The sequence below is a fragment of the Copadichromis virginalis genome, unplaced genomic scaffold, assembly GCF_057382275.1.
Source record: "Copadichromis virginalis isolate Kocher_CV1m ecotype Utaka unplaced genomic scaffold, C_Virginalis_male_GT1.1 unmapped_scaffold_1, whole genome shotgun sequence".
NCBI lineage: Eukaryota > Metazoa > Chordata > Actinopteri > Cichliformes > Cichlidae > Copadichromis > Copadichromis virginalis.
This window is the reverse complement of record NW_028188589.1, coordinates 2,557,682-2,582,169: the sequence shown is the minus strand read 5'-3', so window position 1 is coordinate 2,582,169 and position 24,488 is coordinate 2,557,682. Positions and strand designations below refer to the sequence as shown.

General features: G+C 41.8%; 1 protein-coding gene across 1 annotated transcript; it reads left to right on the top strand.

Annotated features, from left to right (window-relative positions):
• Positions 1 to 2,724: 2,724 nt before the first annotated feature.
• LOC146679534 (protein NLRC3-like) lies at positions 2,725 to 21,309 on the top strand. The gene is made up of 8 exons (XM_085450293.1): positions 2,725 to 3,108; positions 3,260 to 5,096; positions 6,289 to 6,462; positions 6,665 to 6,838; positions 7,016 to 7,189; positions 12,516 to 12,689; positions 20,280 to 20,326; positions 20,475 to 21,309. Exons 1-8 carry the CDS (start codon positions 2,823 to 2,825, stop codon positions 21,017 to 21,019), a joined length of 3,411 nt encoding a protein of 1,136 aa, XP_085306419.1. The 5' UTR covers positions 2,725 to 2,822; the 3' UTR covers positions 21,020 to 21,309.
• The last annotated feature ends 3,179 nt before the right edge of the window (positions 21,310 to 24,488 follow it).

The following is a 24,488-nucleotide window of genomic DNA, read 5'->3' as shown; positions in this document are numbered from 1 at the left end:
AATATGCAAAATGTCTACAGAAGCATCAGAGGGTCAGACGTGAAGCACTCAGTGATTTTGATCAAATGACTCATCAGTTATTGATCTGTACTACACTGATCTACCACGTTAGTAAAGCTGGTGTTCTGGTGGTGGAGGGAGACTCGGATCATGTTCTGGTTTTGGAGCAGTGATCTGCTGATGGTTCAGTTTGATGAGCTTCTTCAAAATCATCCCTGACATCACCACTGAAAGGACGTCCATGAAAACAGACTGAAAATTACTGATATGTTCACAATCTGAGAGTTTAAAACTTGACAGACTTGATTCAGATGAAGTTATTTGAGCAGAAACTCCTGGATCTTTATCCTGTGTTGATCTAATCCTTCATGGTTCCTCCACAGAGTGGAGCAGCAGAGCTCAGAGGTTCCCAGTGGTCAGTCTGCCCAGCAGCATCAAACACAGCTGGACTCCATATTTATGGTCTGTACATGTACAACAACTACTTTAATATTAATAATAATGCATTTATTTATAGGTCCCTTTCAGAACACCAAGGACTCTGTGGACTAAATGACCAAAAGAAACAAACTTTGAAATCAGACGGTGCAAATGTGATCACAGGGAAACGTTTTAAACATCGAGGCTTTAAACAGAAACCAAAGTGAAACAGTTTGTAGTCGAGATCAGTGGGAATGAAGCTGAATAACTGTTTCTTCAAAAACTTTGAGCAATAAATGACAAATATGATGGAAATTAGCAGCATTAGCACTTACTAATGATGTGAGCTGACACTCGGCTGTATTGAGACGACCACATTAGGTGGTCCTCAACTGTAATGGAAACCAGTGGATCCAGTCCAGTCGTGGTGACCTGTGGTGAGTCGATCTGAGCAGCTACTAATGGAAACAGGGCCATAGATGTGTTTGTGCTTAATAACAGTGTTCACATGAGTTTTACATTACTGTTAAAATCTCATGTTGTTTGTTAAAGTGTGCAGTTCAGGGTGTGTTACTAAAACACTTTCCAAAGACCCAGCCCCCATAAAAAGCAGCCAAACAGCTTCTAAGAGTTACACACCCACACATATCTATCAGGTTAACTCTGGTCTAACACACTTGGATTTAGCTTGAAGAATGTTCCTGTACGAGGACTGAAAATGATTTAAAAAGCAGCCAATGTCCAAAGAACAACTTTGACACACCTTCATAAAACCTGCAGAGCAAAGAAAAACTAGCTGAAAGTCTGGCTGCTCTTATGAAAAGTACAGAGAAATTATGGGTCGCTCAACACTTGTGCACAATATAAGAGTTTAAATAAATCTAAAGAATAACTCAAAGTCCTACAATCATACTGATAAAATCATCTACAGCTAACTATCCAAGTGGATTTGTTTAAGACAGCTCCATCTGCTGGTGGCCCTCTGCAGGTGCATGAAAGGGGCGTGTTTATAGTGAAAGTAGTAGAGGAAGTAAACCCCACGGGAAGGAGGAGGACTCTCAGCAGCTTCCAGCTCATATTCAGACATTTGACTTCTCACTGAAAGAAGCAAGTTTGAGTGTCTGTACCTTAGTTAGAAGAGATAACATGTCAGTAGTAATTAGAGTTGATTGAGCAATGCTGTCCTTGTAATGTAGTTTATGATTTTTATGGACAAGTCCAGTTTTTCTGTAGAGCCTCTCAAGTTGGTGACAGCAGCAGTGGAAGTTCACGTGTAAACCAGAGCAGCAAATCAGGTCCAAATGTGTTGTTCACAGTGAGTGGGATCATCATTGGCTGCTATGTTAACCTCCTGCAGCAGGATGTCTTTGGTCAGAGAATGGATAGATCACTAAGTCATTGTTGAGTTTAGGGAGACAGTAGACAGTTGGAGGAGGTTCAGCCAGTTGACACACAGTAGATAAAATAACTGAAGGCAGGAGCAGACAGCTGTATGACTTTCCACCTCTCACATAGATTATTTCCCTGGGCAGCGCCACAGGGCTGGTAGATGTAAACAAAGCTGGAGGAGAGGATTGATTCATCTGAGAAAAGTCACAGAGTTGTGTCTTGATGCTCAATCATCCAGGTACGTAAATCCCAAAAAGCTTGATTCTGTTCATCTGGATGTTTTCAGTGGGAGAAACGTTTCATCATCATCAGGTGACTTCTTCAGTCTCAGCTGACTGCAGGTTTCAATCTCATAAACAGGACATTTGTATGACTGAAACCAGCCCACTGAAGGAACAATGGGCTGGGAGGTCAGTTCATTGATCATTGGTACGCATATTGTCAGGACCATTGATCAATGGTTGTTGATCAATGGTCATGAGTCCAGTTCACAGAGAGCTGGGGAATGGCTGCAATCACAGCATGTAAGATGGTGACAAATGTACCCTTAGGCCCCTCCTCCATTCAGAGATGGTCTTTCCTTTTCACATAAATGGCCTCCTTGACTCCGCCCTCAAACCAGCGTTCACATTTACTCAGGACCTTCTTGATGTGAAGTTCTTCTGCTTCGCTGGCTGCTGTGTCTGTGGGGATGGTGTTTGTTCTGTGTTGTAGTGTTCCAGTGGATGATGAGAGTCAAACCTTAAATACTGATCTGTATGCGTAAACAGAGTGAACCTTTAAGACCAGTTGTCTGTACGATCAACTCAGTCACCTGAAACATCTCCAAGTTTCTGGCTTTGATCATCAACCTGTTGGTAGTTCAGCTCTGAACACCAGTGAAATGTTTCTCCCACTGAAATCGCTGCATTCATATGAACAGCATCAACGTTTTGGGATCATGGAGTTGTGGACAAAGTCTCAGTTAATCAGATAAAGTCAAACCTATAATTGGTAAAGAGTTCGTGGATGATATGCCCCTTGATCGTAAAGAAGTGGATGTTGTGTGGACTAAAGTTCAGAGTGGTGGGTCATTCATAAATATTCTGTTCCAGCTGCTGGAGGACAACATCATCACTTTTGTGAAGAACGAGCTGAAGAAGATCCAGAAGGCTCTGAATCCAAATAAGCCCCAGTGCTTGGAGTTTCAGAGGGAGGATGATGAGCAGAGGAGCAGCAGCAGAGAGGCATTTGTGAAGATCACAGTGGACTTCCTGAGGAGAATGAAGCAGGAGGAGCTGGCTGACCGTCTGCAGAGACGTAAGAGGATTTATCTAAAGATTTAAGCTGCTGGATAAATGAGAAACTTGTGACACCAGTGTGTTCAGTCATTTCTCAGTGGGTCAGAAATTGTCATCAGCATTTTGTAAAATATGATTGTTAAAGTTGTATTTTTATTATTATTATTCAGAACTTCCAGCTGCTGTTTGTCATCGTAACCTTAAATCCACCCTGAAGAAGAAGTTCCAGTGTGTGTTTGAGGACATCGCTAAAGCAGGAAACCCAACCCTCCTGAATCAGATCTACACAGAGCTCTACATCACAGAGGGAGGGACTGCAGAGGTCAATGATGAACATGAGGTCAGACAGATTGAAACAGCATCCAGGAAACCAGACAGACCAGAAACAACCATCAGACAAGAAGACATCTTTAAAGCCTCACCTGGAAGAGATGAACCAATCAGAACAGTGCTGACAAAGGGAGTGGCTGGCATTGGGAAAACAGTCTTAACACAGAAATACAGCCTGGACTGGGCTGAAGACAAAGCCAACCAGCACATCCAGTTCATATTTCCATTCACTTTCAGAGAGCTGAATGTGCTGAAAGAGGAAAAGTTCAGCTTGGTGGGACTTGTTCATCACTTCTTTACTGAAACCAAAGAAGCAGGAATCTGCAGCTTTGAAGACTTCCAGGTTGTGTTCATCTTTGATGGTCTGGATGAGTGTCGACTTCCTCTGGACTTCCACAAAACTACAATCCTAACTGACCCTAGAAAGTCCACCTCAGTGGATGTGCTGCTGATAAACCTCATCAGGGGGAAACTGCTTCCCTCTGCTCACCTCTGGATAACCACACGACCTGCAGCAGCCAATCAGATCCCTCCTGACTGTGTTGGCATGGTGACAGAGGTCAGAGGGTTCACTGACCCACAGAAGGAGGAGTACTTCAGGAAGAGGTTCATAGATGAGGAGCAGGCCAGCAGCATCAGGAAGAGGTTCATAGATGAGGAGCAGGCCAGCAGCATCATCTCCCACATCAAGACATCACGAAGCCTCCACATCATGTGCCACATCCCAGTCTTCTGCTGGATCACTGCTACAGTTCTGGAGGATGTGCTGGAAACCAGAGAGGGAGGACAGCTGCCCAAGACCCTGACTGAGATGTACATCCACTTCCTGGTGGTTCAGGCCAAAGTGAAGAAGGTCAAGTATGATGGAGGAGCTGAGACAGATCCACACTGGAGTCCAGAGAGCAGGAAGATGATGGAGTCTCTGGGAAAACTGGCTTTTGATCAGCTGCAGAAAGGAAACCTGATCTTCTATGAATCAGACCTGACAGAGTGTGGCATCGATATCAGAGCAGCCTCAGTGTACTCAGGAGTGTTCACACAGATCTTTAAAGAGGAGAAACAACTGTACCAGGACAAGGTGTTCTGCTTCATCCATCTGAGTGTTCAGGAGTTTCTGGCTGCTCTTCATGTCCATCTGACCTTCATCAACTCTGGACTCAATCTGCTGGAACAACAACAAACAACCTCCCAGAAGTCTGAAACAGGAGAATCTGCAGAGAAACACTTCTACCAGAGTGCTGTGGACAAGGCCTTACAGAGTCCAAATGGACACCTGGACTTGTTCCTCCGCTTCCTCCTGGGTCTTTCACTGCAGACCAATCAGACTCTCTTACGAGCCCTGATGACACAAACAGGAAGTAGCTCACTGACCAATCAGGAAACAGTCCAGTACATCAAGGAGAAGCTCAGTGAGGATCTGTCTGCAGAGAAAAGCATCAATCTGATCCACTGTCTGAATGAACTGAATGATCGTTCTCTAGTGGAGGAGATCCAACAATACAGGACTTCAGGAAGTCTCTCCACAGGTAAACTGTCTCCTGCTCAGTGCTCAGCTCTGACCTTCATCTTACTGTCATCAGAAGAAGATCTGGATGAGTTTGACTTCAAGAAATACTCTGCTTCAGAGGAGGCTCTTCTGAGAATGCTGCCAGTGGTCAAAGCCTCCAACAAAGCTCTGTGAGTAAACATGTTGTCATCGCTTCATTGTTAAAATCATGGGAAATAAATCAGAAATGCTGAGTTCAAAGAGCACTGTAACATTTTTTTAAAATAGTAAATTAAATGATCATCAGTCACTCGGTAAATATATGGTAGTTTTAATGTTTCACTCCAGCATTTCTAAAACACACTTTGTTCTGTAACTCTTATCAAAGGACAATCCAGACCCAGCCTATAAGAACATGAGCTCTGATGCTTCAGCCCCTCTGACAGGTTTATTATCCTCAGCTTGTTCATTTGTCTCCAACTCCAGGAGTTTGGTTGTTTTATTCTAAAGCACAAACTTCACCTGCCAGACTTCACCTACATCTTTTTCTGATGTTCATAATTTAAGTTCAAGTTTGTATCTCACTTTCAGTGCACACTCTCCCTTTTTAAGTATAAATCTCTGCTGTGCTGTCATGTTTTCATCCCGTATGGAGGGAGAAACTCGGTCTTCATTACTGAAATTGCCTCTAAGGTCGTGTTTCTTGTCAGTAACCATATGTAACTGTAAGGCTTCCATAACCAGTGTTATCACAGAATTACAGTGGGTTCACTCTGGGTCCTCTACAGTTTCTTCCCACTGTCCACAGACATGCAGTTAGGTTACCTGGTGATCCAAACTTCATGCAGGTGTGAGTGAGAGTGGTTGTCTGTCCCTCTGTGGGCTTAGTGGAAGAGACTGGATGGATCTCTGCTTTGTCTTTGATATATGCTGACAGCAAACATTCTCCATGAAGTCTGCATTTCAGCTCATCTCCTTTATACACACCTTTAACAGGAAGAGTTTTATACAGCTAGTGTTTAAAATCAAGTGTTATTCACAATACACAGGTAATGAGCATGATTATTGAATTACTAAAATTTTCTAAAATAATTGTTTTAGTTAATATTGTATGATAGTGTACACAGAATTATTAGCTCAGTAGGCAGAGTGGTCGCCCCATGATCATAAGGTCAGGGGTCGAATCCACCGAATAGCTACCTTGTGGTACCCCTGAGCAAGGTACCATCAAGGTACCAATCATGTGCACTGGACTGGTAGCACTCATAGTCTCATAGGTTTAAATACATTTTTTAAAAAAAGGGTTCAACATATAAACAAATTTAATTTGATCACATATATTCTTTGTTTTTTTTGTTGTGGTTTTTTCCCTTTCTCTCTCAGACTGAGCAGCTGTAACGTCTCAGAGGAAGGCTGTGAAAATTTGTTGTCAGTGGTCAGCTCCCAGTTCTGTAGTCTGAGAGAGCTGGACCTGAGTACCAACAGCCTGAAGGCTTCAGCAGTAAAGCTTCTGTCTGCTGCAGTGGAGAGTCCACATGCCAAACTGAATGTTCTGAGGTCAGATCAATTTGTATTATGTTTAGTTCTGTTTGTTTATGTGTTTGATGTTTGTTTTTGTTTATGTCTTTATCCAGTTATCCTTGTCTCATAGCATTTTTATTCATTTCCAAGTTATACTAACCTGCTCAGCACAAGACAATAAGCTATTGCACCCTGATTACACTTTAACAACAATCTTTATTCATGTTTTTATCTTCAGACTTAACATCTGTGAACTCTCAGAGGAAAACTGTGAAGCTCTGTCCTCAGTTCTCAGCTCACAGTCCTCTAGTCTGACAGAGCTGGACCTGAGTATCAGAAAGCTGCAGGATTTAGGAGTGAAGCTTCTGTCTGCTGGACTACAATGTTTAAACTGTAAACTGAATACTCTGAGGTCCGATCAGGGAACAGTTTGTTTTTAGAATTCTTAATTAAAGTTCTTCCATATGATGTTGTATCTTAGTATGTTTATGTTTCCTTTAAAAAATAGAAAGTCAACATTTAATGTTTTGAAATGTATTAACAAACTCTACATGAGTACTTGTTTTATAGATTGTCTTTTATTTTTCAGACTGAGTGGCTGTAACCTGTCAGAGAGAAGCTGTGAAGCTCTGTCCTCAGTCCTCAGCTCCCAGTCCTCCAGTCTGAGAGAGCTGGACCTGAGTAACTCTGACCTGCAGGATTCAGGAGTGAAGCTTCTGTCCGCTGGACTAAAGAGTTCACAGTGTGCAGTGGAAACTCTCAGGTCAGGATTCAAACTTTTCCACAGATGATCATTTGAAATGTGAATTATATTATTGTATAAACAGGTAACTTTTACAGCTGTCAAGTGAACTTTTATTCACATTTGAGTGGATAATTGGACTCTGAATTACTAAAAGTTGTTATAGTCATGTCTTTGTTTATTTAAAAAAATACTTCACGTACTGCCTAATTTAAAGATTTAGGCTCCTTTGGGCCCATAATATATATATTTGATTTCTTTGTGAATGAAATTAGGAGGATATTGGCGACTGCTGATTGGCTCGCTGTTTGTTTTTTATTCACAGTACTTAATTTTAAAGGCTGATTTCTCAAAATGAGATGTTTATCTTTTCTTCTACAACACGTGGAGCCACCAAATCTTCTTGCTTCATTTATTCATTACAGTTTGATTTAAAGAATATTAGACTCGTAACATAATAAATATATTTATTTCACTTCTTCTTGAGAGAAAGAAAGGGATGACTGGGTGAGCTCCAGTGGTTCATCCCAGCAGAGAGAGCGGCACACTGGGCTGCAAATGATCACAGTAGTAATGGCCATAGTTTGATAAAACAGGCAGTCTTACCCTGTAGAAAATACAGGGTTCTGGTGCCGATGTGGGGGAGGGGACTCGCCCGGTACTAACTACATACTACTAACTACCTCATTCGGATGTCTTCCGTACTAACCTTGATAACAAGTAACTGCAGTAGCCTTATAGGTCAAATCAGTTTCACCTGTTAAAGTTAGCTCCACTATTAATTAGGGGTGGGGGAAAAAATCGATACTGTGTAGTATCGTGATATTTTGTTTGCTAATAATGTATCGATACAGGGACAGCAGAAATCGATATTTTGTTACAAACAATTTTTTCTCTGAAGTCAACATGCTCTGGAGTCAGAGCATGTTGACTTCAGAGCATGTTGATCCTTTTTCTGAGCAACAATCCTGACATTCCTTCACTGTCCAAATGTGTTTAACTTTTTTTTTGGCAGCAATAAACATGACAGTTTACTTATTTTAATTTAAGACATGTTTAATTTTAATTAAGTTTGAAACTTTTTTATTTAATGTAAAATTATATATTTTTTAAAATTTACTTTCAAATTCTTCAGTTGCTGAAGGGGCTGCATAGTTTTCATAAATTGCATAGTTCAGAATAGCTATAATTGTACAAGATGGTTGCATTCAGTTAAGTTGGACTAGACTGTAATACAAACCGTTCAGTTTGTCAACAATAAAACTGACTGAAATGAGAGAAAGACTGAGTGTGAGACTTTGATATTAGATAAAATGAATATTGATAAAGTTTACCTTTAAATATAGATAGAATTTAAATATCGCAAAATATTTTAAAAAATCGCAATAATATCGTATCGTGCGTTAAGTATTGTGATAATATCGTATCGCGAGTTGTATGGTGATTCCCACCTCTACTATTAATGGTGTCACTTGTTATTTCTGGGATGAGTTTAGTAGCCTGAACAGCTGCTTAAAGGAAAGTAATTAAATAATAAAAATAACCTAAGTCCGGGGGAACCTGCAAGAGCTGTTTGCACAAAGAATAATGCTCAGACTTTGAGGTTTTATCGTTTTACACAAGGTTTAAAAATGAATGTCCACAATTGAATTGCAGAAATTGTTATTGAGCTAATACTGATGTAGTTGTTATCTTTGGTAAGGAGAGGTTGGAGGAAGGATGAGCACAGTCAGGCCTAAAGATGCTCTTAATAATAATAATGGATTGCATTTATATAGCGCTTTTCGAGACCCTCAAAGACCCTTTACAATCCCACTACAGGGAGTGCAGAATTATTAGGCAAGTTGTATTTTTGAGGAATAATTTTATTATTGAACAACAACCATGTTCTCAATGAACCCAAAAAACTCATTAATATCAAAGCTGAATGTTTTTGGAAGTAGTTTTTAGTTTGTTTTTAGTTTTAGCTATTTTAGGGGGATATCTGTGTGTGCAGGTGACTATTACTGTGCAGAATTATTAGGCAACTTAACAAAAAACAAATATATACCCATTTCAATTATTTATTTTTACCAGTGACACCAATATAACATCTCCACATTCACAAATATACATTTCTGACATTCAAAAACAAAAGAAAAACAAATCAGCGCCCAATATAGCCACCTTTCTTTGCAAGGACACTCAAAAGCCTGCCATCCATGGATCCTGTCAATGTTTTGATCTGTTCACCATCAACATTGCGTGCAGCAGCAACCACAGCCTCCCAGACACTGTTCAGAGAGGTGTACTGTTTTCCCTCCTTGTAAATCTCACATTTGATGATGGACCACAGGTTCTCAATGGGGTTCAGATCAGGTGAACAAGGAGGCCATGTCATTAGTTTTTCTTCTTTTATACCCTTTCTTGCCAGCCACGCTGTGGAGTACTTGGACGCGTGTGATGGAGCATTGTCCTGCATGGAAATCATGTTTTTCTTGAAGGATGCAGACTTCTTCCTGTACCACTGCTTGAAGAAGGTGTCTTCCAGAAACTGGCAGTAGGACTAGGAGTAGAGCTTGACTCCATCCTCAACCCGAAAAGGCCCCACAAGCTCATCTTTGATGATACCAGCCCAAACCAGTACTCCACCTCCACCTTGCTGGCGTCTGAGTGGGACTGGAGCTCTCTGCCCTTTACCAATCCAGCCACGGGCCCATCCATCTGGCCCATCAAGACTCACTCTCATTTCATCAGTCCATAAAACCTTAGAAAAACCAGTCTTGAGATATTTCTTGGCCCAGTCTTGACGTTTCAGCTTGTGTGTCTTGTTCAGTGGTGGTCGTCTTTCAGCCTTTCTTACCTTGGCCATGTCTCTGAGTATTGCACACCTTGTGCTCTTGGGCACTCCAGTGATGTTGCAGCTCCAAAATATGGCCAAACTGGTGGCAAGTGGCATCTTGGCAGCTGCACGCTTGACTTTTCTCAGTTCATGGGCAGTTATTTTGTGCCTTGGTTTTTCCACACGCTTCTTGCGACCCTGTTGACTATTTTGAATGAAACGCTTGATTGGTCGATGATCACGCTTCAGAAGCTTTGCAATTTTGAGACTGCTGCATCCCTCTGCAAGATATCTCACTGTTTTTGACTTTTCTGAGCCTGTCAAGTCCTTCTTTTGACCCATTTTGCCAAAGGAAAGGACGTTACCTAATAATTATGCACACCTGATATAGGGTGTTGATGTCATTAGACCACACCCCTTCTCATTACAGAGATGCACATCACCTAATATGCTTAATTGGTAGTAGGCTTTCGAGCCTATACAGCTTGGAGTAAGACAACATGCATGAAGAGGATGATGTGGACAAAATACTCATTTGCCTAATAATTCTGCACTCCCTGTATTCATTCACTCTCACATTCACACACTGGTGGAGGTAAGCTACAGTTGTAGTGGTAGGTTAGGTTTTGCCCAAGGACAAAATGACCAAGACAGAGAGAGCTGGCTCATCAGACAGACAAGCTCATCTTGTAACCTACTGGTTCGCTGGTCAGCACACCAGCTGACTAGCGAACCGGCTAACTAGCACACCAGCTAACTAGCACACCGGCTAAATAGCAAATCAGCTAACTAGCAGACCAGCTAACGGCAGCCACAAGCTGAAGGACGATTAAATGTAGTGGAGATATCAGAGATGACACTGGTGTGTCCGATTCACTCTTTAGCACTCTGGTCACTCCGGTGTGTCAGCCAGAACACCACTGAAGGCCAAATGATCCCAGCATGTGGAATAAAGAGCTTAAGGTTTGGTTTGAGACACTTTATTCTTTCACTGATTGATTCTTGCGGCTGTGATCATGTGTGTGGTTTCTTACAAAAAGGAAGTACACAATACAAATACATGACAAATAAGATGAATAGATAAGTTACATATCCAGTTATATGTACGTACATCAGTATAGCTAATATAGCCATATATAAGGACAAAGATCACAGTACTATAATGCAGTAATGTTAAACACAAAGGTGTATATCTACATAAATCTGTCCTATCAGTGATCAGGGTACTGTAGTATACTTCCACTACATAAACTATAGAAACTAAACGACATTAGTGTGACTTTAAGTTACCATCAGTACAGACGAACTGATGGTAGTTGTACAAAATAAAGGCATTGCAATTATTGTGAAGGGCTTCCGGTTAAACTAAGATCAGCTGATTACCTCATAACAAATTGTTTGCTATAGAACGCAGCTCCCACTCTTCATTAATATCATGTACTGTAACTCCCAAGTAACCATGGTTACCCAGCCACGCCCAGTAGTCTCCAGAGAGACCAACAGCTGGTGCACGTTGTAACGCCGTGGCTTTCATAGTCTCTCCTTTTTCTACAGCTCATGTGTTCTTCTTGTGATGGTGCGTCTTGAGGGAGGCTCATACATGCCATCATTTGTTGATCCTAAGAACGTTCCTCAGACCGACTTCTTCAACAACACTAATCGGCCTGCAGTTTGTAGCTACTCACTTCACTGTGGTGTTTGTTAGCTTGTCTTTCTTTGGTTTTATCCTGACTCCTCCCACAAGCTGATCCTACGTAGTCTGCCCAAGCCTCCCACCTCTGTTTGTTTGGGTGGTTTGTTTGCTGCCATCAACAGCGTGTAATGCATTTAAGTGATACTTCAGACATGAAGTACTGCGACAATAAAAAACTCAACTTTGCTTAAAAATAACTTTAGTTGTATCAACACTGCCCTCTGGAATAATTAGACTTTGGTGACAAACTGATGTGATCTCCATGTTTCCTTTGTTGGACTGTGGGCGAGTGTCAGAACTGGATGTACTGAGTAACATGTGGAGTTTAAATATGTGTCAGTTCCAGTTTTAGAGCTCTAAAGTGCAGCTATCATGTTAGGAATATGTTAGGAATAGACAGGAACACTGAGCACACTGAGGTCAAATCTTTATTTATCCAGTTCATCTGTAGGCCGAGCTCAGTCCATCCATTTAGTGAAATGATGTTTAAAGGTCTCCTTGTTCTGTGAGCGTGCACAGATCCTGAAGCAGAAAGCCTGGGTTAACAGAGAAATGATCATCGCTGTGATGATGCTCATCATCTCTGACTGGGATTTGAGGTTTTGTCAAAGCAGGAAACACAAAGAAAGCCTGGCTATGTTGGACTGGGTGTGGAAGCAGCTCCCAGTTTGAGTTCAGGAGACAGACACCCTCTCTACTTTGACGATCAGCTTCAAACTTTCCTTTTTGATAAAACTTATAGTTAGAGCTGGATCAGGTGACCCTGAACCATCACTTAGTTATGCTGCTATAGAGATGGATAACAGATGGATTGTTGTTTTGTGTGTCTGCAGTCTGTCAGGCTGTCTGATCACAGAGGAAGGCTGTACTTCTCTGGCCTCAGCTCTGACCTCCAACCCCTCCCATCTGAGAGAGCTGGACCTGAGCTACAATCATCCAGGTCTCTCAGGAATGAAGCTTCTGTCGGCTGGACTGAAGGATCCAGGCTGGAGACTGGACACTCTCAGGTATGGAGAGAATGTCTGATATAGGAGGAAGAGCTGGAATCATTTCCTGTGTCTTTCACTCACTTCCTGTTTGTTTCCTGCAGATGAGACATGAACAATCACACATGCAGGAATATTTTCAGGGACAGACACACTAGTCTAGCTGGATAGTACATGGATATTTATGTAGGGGGTCTTCAAGGAGTCTGTTTGCAGGAACATTAATGATAACTGATAAGTCATGTTGAGAGTTTCATTAAAAGTAGACTTACAGTTAGGTAATATTTGGACAGAGACAACATTTTGTAACTTTAGATACAAGTATCAGCCATGTGTGTGTTTCCCATGCTGTATGTCCACAGTCACAGTGACAGTCAATGACACTGACAGAAGGATGAAACAAGGCTGTGAATCATTTCAGTCTGTGTGTGTGACAAAGAGGCAGACAGGAGCAGCTAACATTTGGAAATGGAAGCTTACTGGAAACACTACATTCACGGCTGAATTCACAATAGATTTGTTCTCAAGTGCACATTTAGCAGCTAATGCTAATACTGTTTTCCCTTTGCTTTCTACAGCAGCTATTGCTAAGTAGGCCACTTTGCTCCGCTAAGGATTTGTGTGACCATGATGGAGACTCTGATAAGCTAATGCTGCTAAGCTAATGCTGTTTATGGGCCCTGTTAGAATCAATATTTCATTCTCATTCTGTTGTTTGAGAACAATATTAACGTTTCACATCATTATAACACAAGAGAAAAGGGTATTGGCATTAGCTACTAGTGCTTATTCACCTCAAATTACCTTTAGCTGCTAATGGCAGCCTACTTAGCATTAACTCCTCACTAATATAATGCTAATTTACATCAAATTAGCATTAACTGCTCATATTGTTATAAGGAAAGAGAAAACGGTATTAGCATTTGCTGCTAATAATTATTCACCCCTAATTAGAATAAGCCGCTAAAAGCAGCCAACTTAGCATTAATTCCTCACTTTGTTGTTACCCAACGGAAAAGAGTATTAGTATTAGCTACTATCATTTTTAATAAGTAAGAGAAAACAGTATTAGCAGTAGCGCATAATGCTAATTCACGTCAACGTAGTATTAGTTAATAATGGCAGCCTACTTAGCATTAACTGCTCACTAATATAATGCTAATTCGCATCAAATTAGCATTAGCTGCTCAAGTTGTTATAAGGAAAAAGAGAAAACGGTATTAGTATTAGCTGCTAATAATTATTCACCCCTAATTAGAGTTAGCCCCTAATGGCAGTCTACTTAGCATTAACTCCTGACATTGTTATAATGCAGGGGAAAAGAGTTACCATTATCGGATAATGCTAATTCTCATCAAATTAGCATTAGTTAATAACGGTAGACTTCATATCATTAGCTGCTGTCATTCTTACAAAGCAAACAGTATGAGCATTAGCTGTTAATCCTTTTTCATCTAAAATTAGAATTAGCCACTAATGGCGTATTGTTAAAAAGTAAGAAAAAACATTGTTAGCATAAGCGGATAATGCTAATTCACCTCAAATTAGTATTAGCTAATAATGGCACCTGCTTAGCATTAGCTGGTCACATTGTTATAAGGCAAGAAAATATGGTATTAGCATTAGCTGCCAATTTCTATTTACCTAAAATTAGCATTAGCCACTAATGGTAGCCTATAGCAAAAACTTCTTAATGCTAAATGAAGTTAATTAATGCTAAGTAGGTTTAACTGAAATTAAAGTAGTGTTAGCATTAGCTGCTGATATTGTTAAAAGGTAAGATAAAACATTGCTAGCAGCAGCGGATAATGCTAACACACATAATAATTAGCATTACCTAATAATGGCAGCCTTCTTAGCATTAGCTGCTCATATTGTTATAATGCAAGGGAAAAGAGTTGGCAAAAACAGTGTTAGCATTAGTGGATAATGCTAATTCACCTAAATTAGCATTAGCTAATAATGGCTACGTACTTAGCATTACCTACTAATATTGATATAAAGCAAGAAAATATGGTATTAGCATTAGCTTCTAATGCTTTCTCATCTAAAATTAGAATTAGCCACTAATGGCATCCTATTTAGCATTAACTCTTCACATCGCAAGGGAAAAATTAGAATTCAATAAAAAAAAAAAGTGTTCACATTAGCTACTTGTATTGTTAAAAAGTAAGAAAAAACATTGTTAGCATAAGGGGATAATGCTAATTCACCTCAAATTAGTATTAGCTAATAACGGCAACCTACATAGCATTAGCTGGTCACATTGTTATAAAGCAAGAAAATATGGTATTAGCATTATCTGCCAATTCCTATTCGCCTAAAATTAGCATTACCTGCTAATGGCAGTCTACTTACCATTAACTCCTCACTAATGTGATGCTAATTCACATTAAATTAGCTTTAGCATTAGCTGCTAGCATCAGCCTACCTAGCACTAGCTGCTCACATTGTTAAAAGGGAAGAGAATACGATATTAGCATTAGCTGGTAATATTTATTCACCCCTAATTAGAATTAGCCACTAATGGCAGCATACTTAGCGTTAACTCCTCACATCGTTGTAATGCAAATGAGGCTAACTTGCATTAAATTAGACTGCTGTTATTAGCTAATGCTATTTAGCAGTAGCTGCTCACATTGTTATAAAGCAAAGGAAAACGATATGAGCATTAGGTTCTAATGCGTATTTGCCTTAAATTAGACGTAGGTGCTAATGGCAGCCTACTTAGCATTAGCAGCTCAGATGTTGTAATGCTAGGAAAAAGAGTGTTAGCATTAGCCGTTCACATTGTTATAAAGTTAAGGGAAATAGTGTTAGCATTAGCTACTCACATTGTTAAAAAAAGTAAGTGTTAGCATTAGTGCATAATGCTAATTCATGTCAAATTAGCATTAGTTAATAACGGCAGCCTATTTAGCATTAGCAGATAATGTTGACCTTGGCCCACTGGAAAAGTTAAGAACTAAAGATTTAGGAGTGTTTCTCAATAGCTCTTTCTCGTTTGAGAAACAAATGAATTCTGTTATTAAAACCAGCTGTAAGGTTTATATTGTTGATTGTCATTTATGCTTAGAAATATTTACTCATATATGCTTAGAGTTGTATAATCGATTGCATAATGATAGAGGTTTGATCCTGAGTAGTCTGTAAAGACTCTGTGTGCCTTCCAGAGTGCTCTGGCATGCACACACCACTTGGGGCCATGAGAGAGGTCGTACCCTCTCTTACTGATTTATGGTGTAGGACAGGGGTCTCAAACTCAATTTAGCTGGGGGCCGCTGCAGGCAGAGTCTGGGTGAGGCTGGGCCGCATTAGGTTTTCCACAAGAAAGGCATGGTTAAAAAATTCCAATCTTCTCAAATCTCTTTATTTTTATTTTTTAACACAAAATATGAAAAATAAATAAACAAATTAAGAATTAATAAGAAAATAAATCAATCTGTAATACATAAATAAAATAATAATAAGATATTTTTAGTCAGTGAACTTGTGTGTATCTTTCAGTCTTCTATATCTGCTGTATTTAGATTGAAATGTCTGTATTAACAGTTCTATAACCTTCTTCTGAACATGAATGGAACACTGTAGAAAATGAACTGTTCTTCTGAACATGGCTTCTCTTGCCTACTCCTTGCTGCTAGAGACCTGGCAGCGTTTCCTCTCGCATAGCCGAGCCAGATTTGGCCTGAGGGAGGAAGCAGTTGCGACCCTCAGTATGTCTTGAAGATGATCATCCGTAAGTCTGGACCTGTACTTGGACTTATTGAAGTTCAAAGTGGAGAAGAGCTTTTGGCACAAGTATGTGCTACCAAAAAGGCACATGGTCCGCTTGAACATTCGGGAAAGCCGAGGGAAACTAGGGCTCAAGTCTCTCAAAAATTGTCCAAGCTTGTCTGCTTTTCCACTCACCTCCCTGAACTTTGCTTTGAGTTCAGAGTTGCACTGCAGCTCAATGAGCTCCATTTGAAGCACAGAAGGGGCATCTTGCACATCAAAGGAGAAGGGGTCCGCAAAAATGTGAAAGGTGGCTCTGTGTGTCTTGAAGTCAGCAAATCTGGGATCAAATTCCTCCTGTAGCCTCAAAATGACATCAACATACTCGTCAGCACTGAATGGTGTGCCTGCATCCACGAGTGCCTTGCATGCTGGGAAATGGCAAAGGTTTGTCTGAGAGAGCTGAGCTTTCCAGAGCGCCAGTTTTGTGGAGAATGCTCTCACGTTGTCATAGGCAGCACTGACAAGTTGCCCCTGGCCTTGTAACGTCTTGTTCAGTACATTAAGCTCATGTGTCATATCAACAAGAAAAGCTGAGTCCATGAGCCATTTGGGATCAGTTAGCACAGGAACACTAACTCCATCCTTCTCCATGAAGGCTTCACTTCTGCTCTCAACTCAAAAAGTCTCTTTAATACATTTCCCCTGCTGAGCCAACGTACCTCAGTGAAGTCGAGCACATCCCCATATTCTGACTCCATTTCCTCTAAAAAAGCTCAGAACCTTTGGTGCTTTAAGCCCCTGGATCTGATTTGGTTGATGCATTTCACAACAATAGACATCACATTGTCAAACTTCAGGCATTTGCTGCAAAGGACCTGCTGATGGATGATGCAGTGCAGAGCAATGGCCTCCTCCACGCCTTCCTCTTCCAGTTTGTTTTGTGCCACCAGTCCATGTTTCCTCCCTGTCATTGATGGCGCTCCATCTGTTGTTATTCCAACAAACCTCTTCCATGGCAAACCAACATTCTCAATGGCATCACACAGCTTGTAAATATCTGCTGAGCGGTGGTCTGGCCATGCATTGGAATTACTGTGAGCAGCTCCTCCATCACTTCAAAACTGTCATCAACACCACGGACATACATTGGGAGCTGGGCAGTGTCGGTGATGTCTGTGGTCTCATCAAGAGCGACTGAGTATACACTGAAACATTTGGCTTTCTCACACAGTTGGTCATAAATGTCACTTGACAGGTCAGAAATGCGATCTGCTGCGGTGTTGGCAGAAAGGCTGATGTTGCTAAACTGACCTTTCTTTCCCGGACAGACTATATTTGCAGCCTGCAATATGCACTTTTAGACAAATGCACCTTCTGTGAATGGCTTCCCTGCTTTAGCAATCATCTCACTAACCACGTGGCTCCGACTGCTGCATTATTCTCTTTGGTTGCTTTCTTGGAGAAATCTTGCTGCCTCAGTAGATCTGTTTTAAGACTGGCAACCCGGTTCGCTCTCTCGTCTCCCTGGTATTTTGCATCCAGCTCAGCATGTCTAGTTGTGTAATGACGTTTCAAATTGTATTCCTTGTGCAGCGCAACTTTCTCTGTGCAAATAAGACAGGTCGGGGTGCCCCTGTGCTCAACAAAGAAATATTGCATTCCCCACTTTTCCTGAAATTGTCGGTGCTCATCACCAACCTTTCTCTTCACCGCAGGCTTTGAAAAAGACATGTTTGGGGCTATGTGACATTTATAATTCTACTTGGTGTCACTGTCGCATTGAAGTTTCAATCAAGCGTTTAGCCGACGGACGGGGAACGTCTCAACGCGTAGAGAACGTCATTTCTGCTTCTTTTTCTTGCAACCGTAGCACGGCGATCGGCAGATAAAAAGCCGGTAGCAGTCTCCTTTGTTTTTACGCTCGATGTTCATGTCTTTCATGACGACACGAACACCGTGGCGTTTGCAGATGGTAGAAAGTGCAGGGATAGCGAGCGCAAAAAAGGCGACTGCTCACGGCGCCGGGCTGTTGTTACAGGAGAAAGAAGCGGGAATGACACCGTGACATATAACAAATAACATCAGCTGTTTCTGATGTTAGTTGTTTTGACTGCTTTTACATTATATTGAAATATATGTAATGTTCATGTTTGCTGCAATGCAAACGCAGTGATGCAAATAAAAACATCGAGCCACAAATTACAGTGCGACCCTATAATTAGTCCGGGTTACCGGGGACTGTTGTTGCCGATGAACAGGTGTCGCTATGTGACTGCAGACTAAATTGGGCTGCATTGAGTTCATGACTTTTCTTTTATCCTGCCGCCTACGCATCACTGTGAGAGTTAATATGAGATCTCTCTCTGTGGTAAAATAACTTTAAATCCCACTGACGTGTGTATAAATCTATATACGTATAATGTCCCGCTGGGCAGCAACTTAAAAAAACAACTTTTTTTGAAGTGTTGTGAACGCAGCGCGCTGGGGCGAATGTCGGCGTTTGCCCAATAGAAAGGAGGAAGCCAGCCAGGCACAGGAAAGAAAGAAACACTCCAGGGCAACGCTGCTGGAACTTTGACTCATTGAGAAATGTTTCCCTGCTTGCATCAAGCCCGGCTGGTGTCCCCTGAGATCCATATCCCACCCTGATTGGTGGGTTAATTCAGCTCCGCCCACAACACTGTAAAGTGTCATACATTATCAAACTAACATTACATTTTCATGTTAAGGTGGGGCCAAAAACTATCGTCCTGCGGGCCGCAATTGGCCCGCGGGCCGCGAGTTTGAGACCCCTGGTGTAGGAGGACACCTACTCTGTGTCTGGTTAAGTATAAGAGCCCTTTGTTAGGGGGACCGCTGGACTCTTAGCACCAGCTTTGGGGTCACAGGGTCACATCTGGAACACACACACACACACACACACACACACAGACACACACACACAGACACAGACACACACACACACACAGACACACACACACACACACACACACACAGACACACACACACACACACACACACACACACACACACACAGACACACACACACACACACACACACACACACAGACACACACACACAGACACACACACACACACACAGACACAGACACACACACACACACACACACACAGACACACACACACACACACACACACTATGCACAGACTGGTACTCTTTGTTCATACCTGTGTAAGACGTCATAATGAACTTGTGCATATTCATGTAAGCTCAATAAAGAGCAGTGTTACGAGGGAGCAGACGAGAGCGACTGAGGTCAAGTGAAGGAACGGCGCTGTCACAGTTCTCTCCCTCATCAATTGTCTGGTTCCAGCGGTGGGTCTGTGCTAGACGACCCATCACCAGCTTTTTCCACTGGTTACCAGTACGTGGTAGAATCCACTTCCAGATCTGGTTGTCTTTAAATCTGTGAATGGATTGGCTCCATCTTATCTCTCTTTAACAAAAGAATCCAAGTGGAGCCCTCAGGTCTGCAGATAAGCAGCTTCTGACCAGAACTAGACGTAAAAACAGAGGTGAGCTTTATCGATGGCTGCAGCCAAACTCTGGAACAGTCGCCCTTCACATCAGGTCGTCACCAACACTGGACATTTTTAAAAGCCGGTTGGAAACACATTTGTACTCTGTAGCTTTCAATCCTGACCAGTCTTTATAGTCATTACTGTGTATGTTTCCTATTTTCTCTCTACTCTGTGCAGCACTTTGGCTCAAGCTGTTTTTAAATGTGCTGATAAATAAATGTAGATTTCTTTGAATAAAACAGTGGAGCCGAGCTTTGAGCTCAGTGTGTAACAGTGTGTGTGTGAGAGCCATGTAATGTCCATGTGTGCATGCTGACTGTGCTGCTCTGACCCCCCTCCTCCTTTCAGGGTGGAGCCTGCTGGAGTCCGATGGTTGAGACCAGGTCTGAGGAAGTGTAAGTGTGTTTTTAATGGGATTCATGAAAACAAAGCAGCACACATTCAACCATCTTCATCATGTCAGGAGTCATCATCAAAGTGTCAATCAATGAACAGATGATGGATCAATAACTGCAGCTGGATTGTGTTTGTTCTCTCCATCAGATTCCTGTCAACTCACAATCGACACAAACACAGTGCACACAGAGCTCCAACTGTCTGACAACAACAGGAAGGTGACACGTGTGGAGGAGGTTCAGTCATATCCTGATCATCCAGACAGATTTGATGTTTATCCTCAGCTGCTGTGTAGAGATGGTCTGACTGGTCGCTGTTACTGGGAGGTCGAGTGGAGAGGAGGGGTTAATATATCAGTGAGTTACAGAAGCATCAGAAGGAAAGGAGACAGTAATGACTGTTGGTTTGGACGCAATGATCAGTCCTGGAGTCTGGAGTGTGATGAAGACGATGATGATGATCCCTTTACTGTCTGGCACAATAACAGTCGAACATCCATCTCCTCCTCCTCCTCCTCCTCCTCTGTCTCTAACAGAGCAGCAGTGTATGTGGACTGTCCTGCTGGCACTCTGTCCTTCTACAGAGTCTCCTCTGACACTCTGATCCACCTCCACACCTTCAACACCACATTCACTCAAACTCTTTATCCTGGGTTTATGGTCTGGTCTGGTTCCTCAGTGTCCCTGTGCTGAGTGGAGTGTAAAGAGTGTCTCCTGTTACAGAAACACTCTGACTGTTGAACAGATAGTTCAGTCTGTACATGTCTGTCTCTTTCACTCACAAACACGTTTTCAGATTCATGGATTCAATCAGTTGATGTTTGAAACTCTTCTAAATGATTCCTTGTAAACTTCTTCCTCTTCAGTCACAAACAAACAGGAAGTGATGTCACATGTGTTCCTGTCCACACAGCAGAATGAGTCTATTGCTGACAGTGATGTACAAACAGAGTGAGCATTTCTGAGGCCCAAAATAAACTGAGTAGTTCACTGAATGAACAATGGACTGTGAGCTCAGTTCCTTCATCATTAGTATGGATTATATATGTATATGTATTATATTAGTATCATATATATCAGGTGCTGCTGCTTTCAGTCATTGTGCAAATGTGCTGTTTGTAAGCTTGTAAAGCTGCAGTCAGCTGAGACTGAAGAAGTCACCTGATCAGTGAGCAAACGTTTCTGAAAACGTCCAGATGAACAGAATCAACCTTTTGGGATCAGCCAGCAATGCAGCATCATTGTTGTTCAGCTTCAGAGGTTTGCAGGAATGAACTGATGACCAGAAACAGCTGCAAAGTCCAAGAAAATACCAGCTGGAGTTCAGCTGCATTTGAAGAAGTCAAAGAAAAGTAAGGATGGCAAAGGGCGACGTTTTCTTCCAAAGAGCTGCAAACATGGTCGACGCCTCATTAGAAGAATCATCTGGACATTTGTGAGGAACTCTAACCAAGAAAGCAACGTCACACAGATCCAACAGACAGTTTCCATGACTGCAAGTGTTGAGTGGAAAAATGCTACATTGCATTATTGCATCCTCTCACCACAGGAGGCGCTGTTGGCACCACTGATTGCTGATCAGCTGTTCTCTGATGATCTGATTGATACTGTGAATAACGGGACTCACTGAACTCTGTGACACAGTGAAGATTACAGAGTTTAACTTCACCCTTTAAGACTGACCACAGAACCAAGTCCGCCAGAGCTTTTGTTATATTTTTACATGCTGTGGAGCCATTTGTGGGAGCATTTCAAGTTGCTATACATCAATACAACTGTTATAGCCCTAATTTTAATAATATGTATGCATTAAGTCCATAGTAACTACATAAACTGCAAAAAAAACCTCTGCTCATCCATCTCTGTGTGTATCAGGATACATTTGGTTCATAATACACAGAAAAATCAGAGTTATTACCTGTAATAAATGTGAAAGATTCCTGCAGTGATAACCAGGCAGGACTGAAACACATCCAAGCTGTCACCACGGTAACAGCACCGCCCATCCACAGGTGAGGGGAGGAGCAAAAAGAGGGACTTTGACCATTTTATACTAAAAACACTCAACTAATGTTTCTAATATGAAACAAATAAGCCCACATTAATGTGAGCGTTTATTAAATAATAATAATGATGATTTCCTCCTGATCTCATTTCCACAGCAGAGAAAACTGTGGTGTATATTGAGGTGGAGGGTGTGGTCTGTGGCTCAGGTGTAGAGTGAGGGTGGGGTGCACCACAGCAGCATGCTGGGACTGCTGAGGGTGGAGGAGGGAGTGATGATGACATCAGAGCTGCAGCACAGAGACCAGTGAACACACAGTCTGTTCATCTTTGCATAGATACAATATACAGCACAATATTGAATGACAGACACGCTGTGGGAGCTTCCACAGATACACTGACATCAGCATCCAGAGTCCTCCTGCTGCTCCCCCCTCAGAGCCCCGTGATCAGCACCAACACATTCAGTTAGATGACAGAGTCCAGCTGCAGCTAGAATCAGCTCCCCTCTGTGAACAACAGCACAGCGTCAGTGTTTCACACTCAGTGAAAGGAGGAAACAGCAGAAGAACACCATGTGTGCTACGTTTCCCAGGACACACTACAAACTGCACAAATACAGAGCAGCACGTGGAAGGACCTGGAGCTGCATTTACAGAGCTGCAGACAGCGTGATGTCCTGTATGGACAGGTGGAAGGAACCAAGTCCTCAGCTGGAACACTCGTGTTTGTCCACAGACAGGAAACACAGCAGGAAACTTCCTCACAGAAGTGCAGCTCATGGATAACACACTTCCTGTCAGTCAGAATGAGGCTGCAGCCAAACACAGAAAGGTGTTTTTGTCCAGATGAGCCCAGAGAAGAAACACGAGTGTTCACAGACATCAGAAGCTCAGAGAGGTGAAACATGAGGTTGGAGTCCTCGTCAGCATCCAGAAGAGCTGCTGTGAAACCCTGAGTACTCATGACAGACTCTGATGGCACAAACACATCATGATTCAAACAGAAAGACAAACATGGAGCTCCTGATCCTCCTGCATGAGAACAAGCTGACATGAGCGCTGTGTCTGAGAGTGTCTCCCTGTCACAGTGACAATAACACAGCTGCTGCTCACAGTCATTAAACTGACCTGAGGTCAGCTGTGCTCCTTACATATGAACCATGTGACCTCACATCAGTGCTGTGGATGACTGTAGTCATAGAAGAGTAGAGCTGTAGCAGGTGGTGTGAGGAGGAGGTGGTGTATTCTAGTTAACGCAGTACTGAAACACTCCAGCAGAGGGCGCTGTTAAGTCCTTATTGTAACACAGTTACTGTGTGCAGTTAGACTTCATACATAATCTGCACTTATTTCCATCAGACATGCTGTCAGGAAATGATTGGTTTCTATTGATTCTACTTCCTGTTGACTCGTTTGATGACAGTGAAACAATCACAGCTGATTGTGTGATGATGTAAACTGTCACTGTTACATTCAGTGTGTGTGACATAATGTTAGTGCAGGCTGATAACAGCCTGGTTCTGTTAGAAACACATGAACGTGTCCATAGATCAGTGTGTGTTTAACATGAGAGCTTCAGCCCTGCTGATGTGTTAAATAAAGACATGCAGGAAAACTGATGAGACTCTGAAATAACTCTTTATATTTATAATGTAACTCTGCATCAAAAGAACAACAAAGGATCCCAGACAGGTTTCTGTGAACAAAGACCATTCTGATGTTTCTGTGTTTCTAACACTTTGACATTATTAGTAAACAGACTGCAGTGAGCAGCATTTATAAAGAGCTTCTATATAAAGATATGACAGCTGTTTGACAAGTTTATCACTCTGTGTTTGGACCTGATCAGTCCAGCTGTTTACTTGAAACATCTTCATTTACCTGTTCTGTTATATTCATGTTCTTGTCTCTGTTGAAAACACATTTTAATGTCCCTCAGATTTTTCTCCCAGATGAATAAATATAAAAATGACACAAACTGACTGCAGCTACTTTTTGTCCTTTCTGTCAAAAACCTTCATGTGACTCATGAGAGACACGTTTCAGCTGTTTGTGACAGATCAGAGGCCAACAAGTCATTTATAACACTTTCCATCATTGTTTAAAGTTCTCAGTGTTTCTGTGTTGCTGCGTATAGGATCTCCCAGCATCATCAC